The sequence below is a fragment of the Scomber japonicus genome, chromosome 6 (assembly GCF_027409825.1).
Source record: "Scomber japonicus isolate fScoJap1 chromosome 6, fScoJap1.pri, whole genome shotgun sequence".
Classification (NCBI taxonomy): Eukaryota; Metazoa; Chordata; class Actinopteri; order Scombriformes; family Scombridae; genus Scomber; species Scomber japonicus.
Window position 1 is genome coordinate 39,188,325 of NC_070583.1, and position 14,342 is coordinate 39,202,666.

At 37.9% G+C, this 14,342-nt stretch overlaps 3 protein-coding genes across 3 annotated transcripts; 1 reads left to right on the forward strand and 2 right to left on the reverse strand.

Annotated features, from left to right (window-relative positions):
• Positions 1 to 2,311: 2,311 nt before the first annotated feature.
• LOC128360065 (olfactory receptor 52E4-like) lies at positions 2,312 to 3,232 on the reverse strand. Its single transcript, XM_053320378.1, has one exon. It carries the CDS (start codon positions 3,230 to 3,232, stop codon positions 2,312 to 2,314), a length of 921 nt encoding a protein of 306 aa, XP_053176353.1.
• A 4,281-nt stretch (positions 3,233 to 7,513) lies between these two features.
• On the reverse strand, positions 7,514 to 8,449 carry LOC128360976 (olfactory receptor 142-like). The gene has a single exon (XM_053321544.1). The coding sequence runs from the start codon at positions 8,447 to 8,449 to the stop codon at positions 7,514 to 7,516; it is 936 nt and encodes a 311-aa protein (XP_053177519.1).
• A 3,985-nt stretch (positions 8,450 to 12,434) lies between these two features.
• On the forward strand, positions 12,435 to 13,388 carry LOC128360067 (olfactory receptor 49-like). The gene has a single exon (XM_053320380.1). The coding sequence runs from the start codon at positions 12,435 to 12,437 to the stop codon at positions 13,386 to 13,388; it is 954 nt and encodes a 317-aa protein (XP_053176355.1).
• The last annotated feature ends 954 nt before the right edge of the window (positions 13,389 to 14,342 follow it).

Sequence of the window (14,342 nt, forward strand, 5' to 3'; positions counted from 1 at the left end):
GCCCCAAACAAGTCAACCCACTCGCCCCAAACAAGCCAACCTCACCCCCCGCCCCAAACAAGCCAACCCCACCCGCCCCAAACAAGCCAGCCCCACTCGCCCCAAACAAGTCAACCCCACCCGCCTCAAAAAAGTCAACCCCTCCCGCCCCAAACAAGTCAACCCCTCCCGCCCCAAACAAGTCAACCCCACCCGCCCCAAACAAGTCAACCCACCCGCCCCAAACAAGTCAACCCCGCCCGCCTCAAAAAAGTCAACCCCTCCCGCCCCAAACAAGTCAACCCCATCCGCCCCAAACAAGTCAACCCACCCGCCCCAAACAAGTCAACCCACTCGCCCCAAACAAGTCAACCCCACCCGCCCCAAACAAGTCAACCCCAACCGCCCCAAACAAGTCAACCCACTCGCCCCAAACAAGTCAACCCCACCCGCCCCAAACAAGCCAGCCCCACTCGCCCCAAACAAGTCAACCCCACCCGCCTCAAAAAAGTCAACCCCTCCCGCCCCAAACAAGTCAACCCCACCCGCCCCAAACAAGTCAACCACACCCGCCCCAAAAACAAAATTATATGTATAGTCATATGTACATGCACCAAAATAATGTATACATCAAGGTTATTATAATTTTTAAATTTTCTTTAGTGTTTCTTTTTCTTTAGTTTTTCAGTTTTACTTTTTTATTTCAGTTTAGTTTTAGTGAGTTCAACATGTGATTTAGTAGTTTCAGTTTAGTTTTTATTTAGTTTTAGTATTTCAGGTATTCAGAGAAGGTCTTGACTTGTAGAAGCTGAAAAAGATGAAAGAATGAGTGACACTAAATATGTTTTTTTAATTTCATTCTTTAAGCACGGCTGCTGCAGGACAGGAAGTAATTGAATTTATCTGCAGTTCAGTTTAGTTTGAGTTAGTTTTAAATTGTTCATTGTAGTTTTTATTTAGTTTTAGTTTTAATTGTAGTTTTTATTTTAATTTCAGTTAACTAAATTATTTTTTCATTGCTAGTTTAACTTTAGTTTAGTTTTAGTTAACTATAACCCTGGTATACATACCCATGCACTCACATACTATATATATATATGTACACATAAACATCCTTGCACCCACATAAGAAACATGATAAATAGTGTATATAGTCTCTTGTATAGATGACAGTTAATCACACACAGATCCAGCTGGTTAGACTGGACTCTGTGAAGAGAGTCTAGGTTTGAATAATTACTGTATATATACTACACGTATTATTATTTATGTTTGTTATATTGCATTGTGTTTTTTTCCAATTTTATTTTATTTATTTATTTTTTTTAATTTAAATTTGTATTATTGTATTATATTTAAATGTTCTGTGTATTTATGTTTTTTAAATGTATATTATTTTCAATAAAGTAAAAAAAACAGATGTCTTTCTTTTAAAGTAAAGTAAATGGTTCATGCTGCTTATTATTAATGCTTGTTATAAATTAATTTCTCAGTCTGACACATGAAGCAGCTTCTTTTTATTGTCTTAAATGTTCCCTTTAATAGTAAACCTGCAAATAAATCAAGGCAGATACATAAACCTGTTAGATGTCTGTTGATAGACTCTTACATTGTTTTATAGTTTTATATTTATATTTATATATATTTTTATATTTATATTCATATTTATACTCTGGCCTGCAGGAAGCTGATGAGAGCTGCAGAGCTGCTTTTCTGTAAATGTCTCAATGTGATGCATCATTTAGTTTAGTTTAGTAAATCATCATTTTAAATAATAAATCATCAACAGCATTGTGACAGGTATCTGTTATCTAATAATAATAATAAGTAGAATTATTATTATTATTATTATTATTATTATGAATCAAGCTGTTGAAATGACTAAACAAGCTTTCAAAGGACAGCTTACAAAAAACAGAAACATGACAATCATTATGTTTTATTGATATATTTATTTAATTTTCTTCCTGCTGAATTTGTATGAACACATTGTGAAGTTAAATACAGTTGATAAAGTTTACACATCAGAAACAAGCTGCAGGAGAAAAGACTGAAGAGGTCTCAGCCTGCTGTGTTTCAGCTGCTTCCAGTTTAAATGTGTCTGAGTCAGTGAAGCTGTTTCACACATCAGTGTTTCCTCTACTTATGAATCAGTAACAGATCAGACTTTAACAGATACAACATCTTTAAATATTTAAACATCAGGTCAGGAAACAGAATCAGTCAGACATGAAACCTTTACATCGTCATCACTGTTAACACGACTGCCATGTTCTACGTTCTCTTCCCCAGACTGCCATGTTCTACGTTCTCTTCCCCAGACTGCCGTGTTCTACGTTCTCTTCCCCAGACTGCTGCATATGATGCGTATCTTGGTGATGTTCAGTCCGTACAGCACAGGGTTAAAGAGCGGCTGACATGTGAGCCAGTATAATGATAAAACAACACGCAGCATGTTTGGTACTCTGCTCATATTAAATCTACCCTGAACTATTTCAAAGAAAGCTCCGAACGTGAAGTTGAGCAGCGAGGCGAGGTGAGGCGTGCAGGTGCTGACGGCTTTCTGTCGGCTCTGTTTGCAACCAGAGAAACAAACTCTGAGGATCCTCACGTAGGAGGAAAGGATCAGAGCCACCAGAGAGACTATCACAGTGAAGATGTAAACCAGTCCGTAGATGTTATTGATGGTCGTGTCTGAGCAGGCCAGTTTGACTATAGAGTAGTTATCACAGTAAACCTTGTGGATGGTGTTTCCACAGAGCTGCAGAGGAACACTCAGAGACATCATGGCCAGTGTAGCCAGAATGCTGTAAGACCACACGAAGGCAGTGAGAGCCAAAACCCTGCCGTGTGTCATACGTGTGTGATACTGCAGAGGACAACAGATAGCAAGATACCGATCATAAGACATGACTCCTAATGTGAAATACTCTACACTGCCATAGAAATGAACACAGAAGATCTGCAGGAAGCAAAAAGCTTTAGGAACAGTGTGAATGTCAGAGAGGATCTGAAGCAGAAGGAATGGAAACAACCCTGTACTACCATACAGTTCATTTACAAACAGGCTGCACAGGAAAAGGTACATAGGTTCATGTAAGCTTCTGTTCATACAGATAACCACAATGAGAAACACATTGGAAATAACTATCAACATGTATAAACACATAATAATCACAAAGTATAAATATCTAAAAGCTCCAGTGTCAAAGTAAGCAACAAGAGCCAGATATGAGACCTGCGTAGAGTTCATGATTCTTTAAGAGCTCATAATGAAACAATGCTTATTCATATTTGACATTTTGTTAAATAATCAATCACATATAAAAACAAACTACAATCATCAGATCCATGCAAACAAATAGCAGAAAGTAGATGTGATACCTTTCCTTGCTATGAACTATGAATCATATCAGCTGCTGTAAACTGAGTCTCTCCTGACTGAGCTGAAACTCTGCTGCTGCTTCTTTTCTACGTGATGATGTGACCTCTGAACCTTTCCCTCTGGGTTCCCCACGTCACCACCAGCTGATCATCTCTCAGAGAACAGCCTGAACCAGAAGCTCCATACACTGTATATACTGTATATACTATATCTACTGTATATACTGTATACTATACTGCACGGTGCTGATAATGAGATGATGTCATAGCTGGAGAATCCACACTGTGACTGCAGGATTCACCAAAATCAGATTGATGCCTCGACACAGTCTCAGTTTTATGTGATTATGTGAGTTTTATTGATTGATTGCGCCGTGTTTGAATCAGTGAAGATCAGCTGATTCAAGTGTTACTGCACAGGAAGAAGGAAATAAAGCTTCTATAAGCAACAATGAACATGTGTCTGCTGTGAGGATTCACAGTTAAAAACCTAAAGTTAAATCACAAAGAGGTCTGACCGCCCGACTCAAACAGCAGATTTGATCCTTTTTGACATTTAACAGCTTGTATAAAAAAACTAAATGTCTTTTATTCTGAAATTTGATGACTTTTCCTAAACTGGCCCAAAAAGCTCTAAAATATAAATCTATTAAAAGTTATATTTTAGTATAGAAGCTACTAATGTTTGTCATTGAGGCTGTTCTGGGTCAGATGATCTCCGGATCAGTCAGATCCACTATTGATGCTTTAACCACTTAACGCACGCTGTTCCGTCTATGAGACGGGACGGATGTTAGGAGGTAGCCACACGTTCTTCTGAATGTTTTAAACACCAACCCTTAAACATATATATTCATGCCGTACATCGTTGGAAAGCTTAGATTCTCCTGATTCATTCAAGACCACTCACGACTTATATGGTTGCTCACAGCCGTAATAGTATTAGCGGTTAGCTCGGCTAGCCACTCAGCTAAAGTAAGAAAAGCTATAATGCTACATACCTTCAAAGTCTTCCCTTTATCCACAACGATCATCTTATGACTCAGGACTTTCTGTACAGCTCGACAAGTATCCATTCTGATGAAATATGAAATCCGTTTCCATAAAACCGGAATACTTTCCTCAATATGTCAACATGTATTTAGTCCAACACGTAACGTAATAACACAAATAACAAACCATATACGGTCCGTTTACGTCATTTCCTGACCTGCACGTCCATCTCAGAGTACACGTGACTAGATGTTTACGACCGTGAGCCTCTCCTGCTTCTGACGACACCACACACAAGCCAATCGGTGTTTAGGTTTAGGCAGTACATGTCTCCAAAGCCAATGAGGACATGTGACCGACAACAATGACGACATGGCTTTGATTGACTGCTGTTCTAGCCAATGGAAATATTCGGTGAAATGAAGTTGATAACCTGATAACCAAACAAAAAAATATGGTTATATGTAATAATAATAATAATAATAATAATAATAATAATATGGCGTCAGCTTTCATTAGAGACCAAGATTTTGATTGTAGGAAAAGGGGATGTGAAGTTATAGGTGTTTGATTGTGGTTATACAGCTTTGACATGATGATGTTGATGTTGACAATGACTGTGTTGATGATGATGAGTGCACTTATGCACTTACGCACTTTATGCCATGCACTTTTAGGGTAGCCACCCTACATATTTAATGCACTTTATGACGCAGCATGGAATGATGATGGGGATGATGATGAGTTGTGTGGCTATTTTACTGTTTTCATTTTTCTGTTTTGCATGAATGTCTCTCACTGCGAGCCAAATTTACCTGCGGGTACAAATAAAGAAATCTAAAAATCTAATCTAATCTTGGTAACCATGGTAACCAAGTGTCCATTTGGAGTCTCCAAAAAGGACCTGAGGAAAACGCATGGACATACCTGTTGAAAAATAACTCTGAAAAATTCATCTTTTGGTCTTTTGACTCCAAATCTGGACTGCATGAAGCCAAGACCTGTGGCTGTGGCCTTATTGTGTCTATATCCCGCTGAGAGGTCCCTGACCCCTAACCCTGCCCCCCCCCCAACCCTGAGAGGTCCCTGAATGTCTGTACACATGTCATTGTAAAGGCAAACCTATGGGCGAGTAAACAACCCCATCATTGTAACCTCTGCCACTCTTTGTCAGTAAGTCACAGAATCACACAGACACTTTTACAAGAATCCTGAGAGTGTTTCCTTTCCAATGATACCAGACACATCTCTGAGTCTCAAACTATGTGGGATCTGTGCTGCTCACAACTTGGGCATGTCGTTTAGGCTAACAGCATAAAAAACAGGGGCGTGTGTTAAGTGGTTAAGTATTGTTTCCCAGTAGTTGGACAGTTGTGAACATGACCAGAACATGTGGATGAGAGATTATATTGGGTTAACCCTTTCATGCATCAATTATTATTAAAAGGTGTGTTTAAGTGTTTTTATTTCTCTTTAAGAATAATACAACATGCTGTCTTGTTGCAGTTGCACATGTTTGGCTTTAATATGACCAGCTTGTACTCTTGCAAACGTAAGTAGTGAACTCATCAAATTACACAAACCAACTGATTTACAACTAAAAACGTTACTACAGATGAAAAGGTAGTGTATGGGATGATGTACTAGTGTCTACTGTCGTGGCTGAAGTGCAAATATACCATCAAAATCCATGTATGCATCCAAGAAAACTGTTTTTGAATAGTTGTCCCCTGCAGTGATCACTATACATGAAAGGGTTAATATGTGTCTGCTGTTATAGGAGATAAGTCAGCCTCTCATTTTACCCCAGCCTTAAACCCTTCCTTTTCTAACAGACTGTTAATACCAGTCTACATGTGAGATATAAACCCCTTGATTTCATTTTTGCTATTCAACATATTATCTAAGGGTTGTTTTATGACGGGTATGTTTGGATATATAATGCCTCAGCTGCAGACATTTGAAGAAATGTCTCTTGTCAAGGCTGTATTTATTTAGCCATGACACCTTCAAATGACTCAAAGACTCCATCTTTATATACGTCCCCAAATGTCCTGATGCCCTTTGTGAACCATATTTGGGTGATGCCATCTCTTAGTATAAGCACTTTTTATGAGGAGAACAAACTGTGAGGAGAGAATATGAACGGTGTAAAAAAAGTTAATTAAATATAAACTGATGTGTGCAGTTCTGCTGCTGCTGCTGTGGTAACCTCTGCACATTGTTTAAATGATCTTATCTTTGAATTAGTTTGACTTCTAATGATGTCCTTATGTCAGACTAGACTGATGAGATGTCGGTTGATGTTTGTGCAACTTTATGGGGATGTTAAATACAGAAGAAAGAAAGAATAACCTGTGTTAGTATGTGTTTCCTCTTAACATACCTCACTCAGCCGGGTACCATAAAGCCTGAAGAAACATGTCAAAGAATGATTGATGTAGTCCAGAATAACTTAAGGTGCCTCACAAAGGACATCACATTCTGCTCAAACTGCATACTGAAGATATTTGACCCTCTCTGTGACTGAATCTGTGTCAGTGTCTCAGGCATGTAGACTTGAACCGAGCTCGTATTAAAACATGTATTAAGACACAACTTCTGATTTGATTCATGTTTCTATCTACCGTCTATCTACACAGTTACACACTAACAACCTGGAATGAAACATTAAACCAGGACATGATGCCGCTCTGATCAATTCACTACTAACACTGAAACTGTTGCTGTGCTGGACTCATGCATGCAGGAAAGACTCAGATGTGACTTCTGGTTTGATTATAAGCCTCCAAGATACTGAAGGATGAAGTTCAATATGAAATGATGTTGAGTTAAATGTTACACTCAAACAAATTCTGACCTGTGTGTATTATTTTATTTTTTTTAAATATGCATTCAAACATGTTGTATATTATATTCTGGACAATAAAATACAAACATTTATGAATGACTGATGGGGAGGATGTGAATATGAACAGTATGTAAAGAGTTAACTCAAAGCTTTTAAACAGCAGCTGATTAAAACTCAATAATAATAATCATTTCATTTATATTCATCTTTTATAAACAATAAAACAGTTAACATTAAAAACACAATAAAGCTCAATGACATATCTTTTTTTGAATATTAAGTGGTTTAAAGGAAACGTGAGCAGTGTCACAGTTTGTTTCCTAGCAACAGGTTTTTTGATAGAATCCGTATTTTAGACATTTTCAGTCCGTACAGTAAAGGGTTAATGAGAGGCTGAAACGTGAGCCAGTATAATGACAAAATGATGCGCAGCAGATTGGGGAGTCTTTTCAAATTAAACCTGCTCTGTAATATCTCAAAGAAAGCTCCACATGAGAAGTTGAGCAGCGAGGCGAGGTGAGGCGTGCACGTGCTCACCGCTTTACGCCTCGTCTGCTGACAGCCAGAGAAACACACTCTGAGGATCCTGATGTACGTGTAAATTATGACCAGGATCAGACCAAAGATGACAGTGAACATGTGACTAAGGCCGAAGATGTTGTTGACTGTGATGTCAGAGCACGCCAGTTTGACCACGTAATAATTATCACAGTAAACTTTGTTGATGACGTTTCCACAGAGCTGCAGCGGAGCCGTCAGACCGGCTACGATCACAGCGTTGATGAACAGAGGATAGATCCAGATCAGAGCAGTCAGCTTAGCTATCTTATTAGGAGTCATACATGTGTTATACTGCAGAGGATGACAGATAGCAAGATATCTGTCATAGGACATGATGGCTAAGGTCAGAAACTCTACACCTCCATAAGAGTATAAACAGAAGATCTGCAGGAAGCAAAAAGCTTTAGAAACAGTGTGAATGTCAGAGAGGATCTGAAGCAGAAGGAATGGAAACAACCCTGTACTACCATACAGTTCATTTACAAACAGGCTGCACAGGAAAAGGTACATAGGTTCATGTAAGCTTCTGTTTATACAGATAACCACAATGAGAAACACATTGGAACAAATAATTAACATGTATAAAGATAATATGATGAGGAAATACAGATATGTTAAAAGTCCAGAGTCAAAGTAAGCAGTGAGTGTGAAATATGAAACCTGAGTGGAGTTCATCATCATCGTCGTCCTTCATCTGGGTCTTAGAGAAATGATGAGCGCTGTGTGACAGGTGAACACATCACAGTTATTACATGATGATTGTTGTGTGTAACGTTTAACCCTTTCATGCATAGTGGTCACTGCAGTAGACAGCTATTAAAAAACAGTTTTCTTATATCCATGATGACGGATTTTGATGGATTTTGAAGGCATAGTTGCATTTCAGCCACCACAATGGACACTTGTGTATCATTTCATACACTAACACTTCATCTAAAGTAACGTTTATTGGTTGTAAATCAGTTGACTTATGTTATTATAAATGTAATTTGATGAAAAATAAAATTAAGTTTCTTAATTTTTTTGAATGCCGATAGAGAAATAAAAACATAAATCCAGACTGAGGTTATCATAATTCATGCATGAAAGGGTTAAACACACATCAGCATCACAACATGAACACAAACACACACACATCACACGTTATTAGATATTATTACCTCATTAATAGTCAATATGACACATGATGAGACTGCTGAGCTGCTGGCGTCAGACTGACACACTGACACACTGAGCCTGCTTCTTTTAACCTGTACAGGTAAGACACACACACACACACACACACACACACACACACACACACACACACACACACACACCATTTCATGAAGACAAAAACAACAACTTGTGCAAAGGAGGAGCAACTATTGTAATAAGTTCAAACTGTTTAAATTATTTTATATTTTATTTATGAAAGTTTATAATAAAACTTTTTAATTTGATGTTATTATTTTTATAAATGAGTTTATAACATTTCAACATTGTATTGTTCAGTTTTTATGTTGTGTTTCTTTATGGTTCTTTATATTTCAAAATCATGTTGGAAATAAGTGTCTAACATAAGGCCCGTGGACCAAAACCAGGCCGCCAAAGGGTCCAGTCCAGCCCCACTGGATAACTGTAATATGAACATTGTAGAAAAATATCTATTCATATATTCTGGTCCCATTTAAATCATTCAGATATTAAAGCTGAGACATCTCAGGCTGTAAATAGATGGTTTATTATAGTAGAGTTATACGATATATATCATTTGTAGGTTATTATGTAATGGTTTTACTGGTGTGACCCACCTGAGATCAGACTGGGCTTTATGTGGATAAAATGTCCTAATTTCCAGTTTTTTCCAATTGCTAACATAATACAATTATTTAAACTGATATAAACAACGTGATATAAAGAAGATATTTCCTGTGATGTGCAGAAAGATGCTGCCTAATTATTTTTCTTGCCTCTTTTTTTCAGTTTTTCAGTTTTCTGTTTTTGTGAGCATGTTTGTGTTCCCTCCAGTGTAAATCTATCTGCTGTGCAAATGTTACACTGAATAATGAATGTTCGAACAGCATGTGTTTGTATCTGCACATATTTCTGTGCATGTGAACAATCTGAAGAATAATATTATATTACTTTATTTTGTATAGCACCTTTCATGAAATCCAAGGTCGCTTCACAATAACAAGAACAGACAAAAACACACATTTAGCCGGCAAAAGCCTCCAGGAACAACAGTGATTTAAAAGAGGCCAGAGTTGGTGCTTGGCGAATATTAGGAGGGAGCGAGTTCCACACTGAAGGCCCTGCTCCCAATGGTTTGCCTTCTGGTGTGGAGGATGGACAGGAGGCCCAAGTCAGCAGAGCGCAGGTCACGTAGAGGTGAACCTGGAGGAGGTCTGTTAGGTACTGGGGTGCAACGGCATGGAGAGATTTATAGGTGAGGAGAAGAAGTTTAAAAGTGATGCGGAACTTAACTGGATATATGAGGTATTTTGCAGTTTGTTTGTTTGGTTTTGTTAAAGGTTGAATATGTAGAATATTTATTAAAAGCTATATATTTTTTTAAAATAATACAGCCACGGGGCGTTTTGAGGGGTACAGAATGAAAGTATTGCTTTTCCATAAAAATAAATATTTAGTCTGAATTAATATTTTAAAAATTTTTTGACGGGTTCGACAATGACGTTCTGACAAGTGCTGTGTACATTGTACCAGACATTTAGCGACCGGAAGTGCGGGTTGCCAGGGTTGTCTGTTGTTCCGGTGCAGCTACTGTAGGCTGGCACTGGGTGAAATGGAGTTGTAAACAAGCAGAGCCGTGTTGGACTTACTAAAACCAGCGTTTTTTGCTCTCAAGTACAACTTTTCATCACAAAACTTCAAAGGTAAGACAGAATATCTGTTAGTCGCTGTAAATAAGTGGTTGTTTACCTTTGTATGCTGCTGGTTCACTGAGTTTTTAGCTCAATAATAGTGGTACTGTTGAACTCGCCAGGGTCTTAGCTTTCATATGCTTTTCAGATGCTATTTGTTTGTGTACCATGAAGTATCAAAACGGTAGCAATGGAAATGTGGAGAGTGGGTTGACTTTCTGACGCTATTCGGATTTTGATATTTGAACCTCTTAACGCACGCTGTTCCGTTCACGGGACAGGACGGATGTTAGGAGGTAGCCACACGTTCTTCTGAATGTTTTAAACACCAACCCTTAAACATATATACTCATGCCGTACATTGTTGGAAAGCTTAGATTGTCCTGATTCATTCAAGACCACTCACGACTTATATGGTTGCTCACAGCCGTAATAGTATTAGCGATTAGCTCGGCTAGCCACTCAGCTAAAGTAAGCTAACAGCTATAATGCTACATACCTTCAAAGTCTTCTCTTTATCCACAACGATCATCTTATGACTCAGGACTTTCTGTACAGCTCGACAAGTATCCATTCTGCTGAAATATGAAATCCGTTTCCATAAAACCGAAATACTTTCCTCAATATGTCAACATGTATTTAGTCCAACACGTAACATTGCTGCTACTCCCACTGGCGTTACAATGTAATGTACCTCGGTGGTTTCAAGTCAGTTACAGCGAGGGTATGTTCGCTTCCTGTTTTCAAAATAAAAGCACCAACTCTATCGTTATGGTTTTCTTAATAATAAAAGGCAACGGGTGTTTTATTTTGTGAAAATGACCGGAAGTGCGTTACTCGCTACGGCTAACTTGAGTGGCTCCGAATTCGCAGGAACAAAACTTTAAGCAGATGTTATTTGGACAAATTAGCGTCACATTGTGGATCTAAAGGGCTACTTTACTTTCTCATCTAAAAAGGTTAGACATGTGGATAAAGTGGTATATTTACAGAGTTAGAGCTAAAATAAAATCCGGCACCGGACCTGGCAACCCGACTGCTGGAATTACTTTTTGGTTGTTGCGACTACGATCTCGAGACACTAGATGGCGTTGTTCTGCTCATTCTACATATTCTACCTTTAAGTATTTTGATAAAACCAGCCTAGTTTGCAAAATTGTGTTTTAGCAATTGGAAAAAACAGTAAAATGTCCCTTTTCGTTTGTGCAGCTGACTGTTGATGGTAAGATGTTCTACCTGTGTGTGTTTGTATGGGAGCTGGTGCTGTAGGCCGATGCTGGGTCAGGGTCAGTGTTAAACGATGACTCCTGATAACTGAACATATCTAACAGTGTGGTTGTCATGGTGACCCACAGTGTATAGTTGAGGTATCTGTTTCCAATAGTGAGTAGACAGTGGATCAGAAATACGTTTGAAATGTCCTCATATACATTTGTAAAAGACAACTGTTGGCTGTTTAGAAGCAATCACATCTGTCACAAAGCAGTGTGACCAGCGTCTCCGTGGAGATGAGGTCAGTCTGCTGCTGGAGGCGTTGTTGGGACAAAGCAGTGTGACCAGTGTCTCCGTGGAGATGAGGTCAGTCTGCTGTGTGGAGGCGTTGTTGGGTTGAAGTGTTGAAAAGAAGCAGCAGCAGAGTTTAATCTCAGTCAGGAGGGAGTCACACTGACTGCAGCAGGAAGGATGAGTTCTTATACACACTTTAAATAAGGACATGTTATTTACCTGTGTGTGTGGTGTGAATACTGTTAGCTGCATGTACATCCAAGTTTGACTAAAACAGAACAGAACAGTGTTATATGAGGATGATGATGATGAAGATGATGATGATGAACTCCACTCAGGTTTCTTATTTCACACTGACTGCTTACTTTGACACTGGACTTTTAACATATCTGTATTTCCTCATCATTTTATCTTTATACATGTTGATAGTTATTTCCAATGTGTTTCTCATTGTGGTTATCTGTATGAACAGAAGCTTACATGAACCTATGTACCTTTTCCTGTGCAGCCTGTTTGTAAATGAACTGTATGGTAGTACAGGGTTGTTTCCATTCCTTCTGCTTCAGATCCTCTCTGACATTCACACTGTTTCTGCTCCTTTTTGCTACCTGCAAAATTTTGTTTTATACTCTTATGGAGGTGTAGAGTTTCTAAACTTAGCCATCATGTCTTATGATAGATATCTGGCTATCTGTTGTCCTCTGCAGTATAACACACGGATGACATTTAACAAGATTGCCATGCTGATTGCTGTAACGTGGTTAATCCCTTTGTTACTGTGTGTTGTGATGACATCATTGACTAACTCCTTACAGCTGTGTGGGAACATTATTAACAAAGTGTACTGTGATAACTACTCTATAGTCAAACTGGCCTGTTTCGACATCACAATCAATAACATCTACGGGCTCTTTATTACTTCGCTCACAATCCTTGGCCCTCTAATTCTGATTGTTTTCACTTACATGAAGATTTTAAAGATTTGTTTCTCTGGTTGTAAACAGAGCCGACAGAAAGCAGTGAGCACGTGCACGCCTCACCTCGCCTCGCTGCTCAACTTCTCATGTGGAGCTAGTTTTGAAGTAGTGCAAAGCAGGTTTAATATGAACAAAATCCCAAATATTCTGCGTATTTTTTTATCATTATACTGGCTCACATGTCAGCCGCTTTTCAACCCTTTACTGTACGGCCTGAATATGTCAAAAATCCGTATGGTATGTAAAAGTTTTGTCTTTGCTAATATGTAGAACAATAATGTAAAAACCAAGCAGACTGCAGTGATTCCAGCATGTTAATTCATACATGTGAGGTTTAAAGTCTGACACTCAGAGTTTATTTTTTCACAACAGTTTCAAATGAAAGCACATTTTCTCATTTCATAAAAGATGTACAGAAGTTATAATAATGCAAGAGATGTTTTTTATTAAACAGCAAATAAATCATATACATGGAAAACAGTGATATCTGCTGAACCCAGATAATTATAAGAATATCAACACTGTCTGTAAAATGTGTATTGAAGCTATTGTTTTAAAATAAAGAATTAAAAATAAGAATACAGTTTGGTTTGAATCATTCTTTGAAATGTTCAATGAAAGAGAATTATCTAAAATAAAATGAATATTTATGTTGTTTAAACTTACTGAAACTAAATGGATCAAATGATAGAAATCTAGATTTAGATTTTTGGACAGATAAAGTTTAGTTCAAATGTACACAACAAATGATAAATGGGCTTATTTAAAACCTAAAAATGTTATAAAATACACAATATTACAGAAAATAATATGACTACATAGAACAAACCAAATAATTACAATATATATAATATATAAGTAAATGTGAAATGTTCCTTTAAACGTCTTTTATTACTTTTTAAAGATGATGAGTTTTTTGTCACGTGTGAAGGAGAGGAGAGAGAAGCTCGTGGTGACAGCTGAGGGATTAGATGTTGTGTAAATGAAGATTGATTTGAACATGATGTGACAGCGCTGTGGTGAAAGTCTGGTTCAGTTCAGGGATGATGGGAAGGGAAGATGATGGTTTGGGTTAACCCCTTACATACTGTTCACACACATTTAACAACTTGTAAAAACACTGCAAATGTCTTTTATTCTGAAATTTGATGATTTTTCCTAACGTGGCCCAAAAAGCACTAAAATATAAATATTTTAAATGTTCTAGGTTAGAGTCTGGGTTAG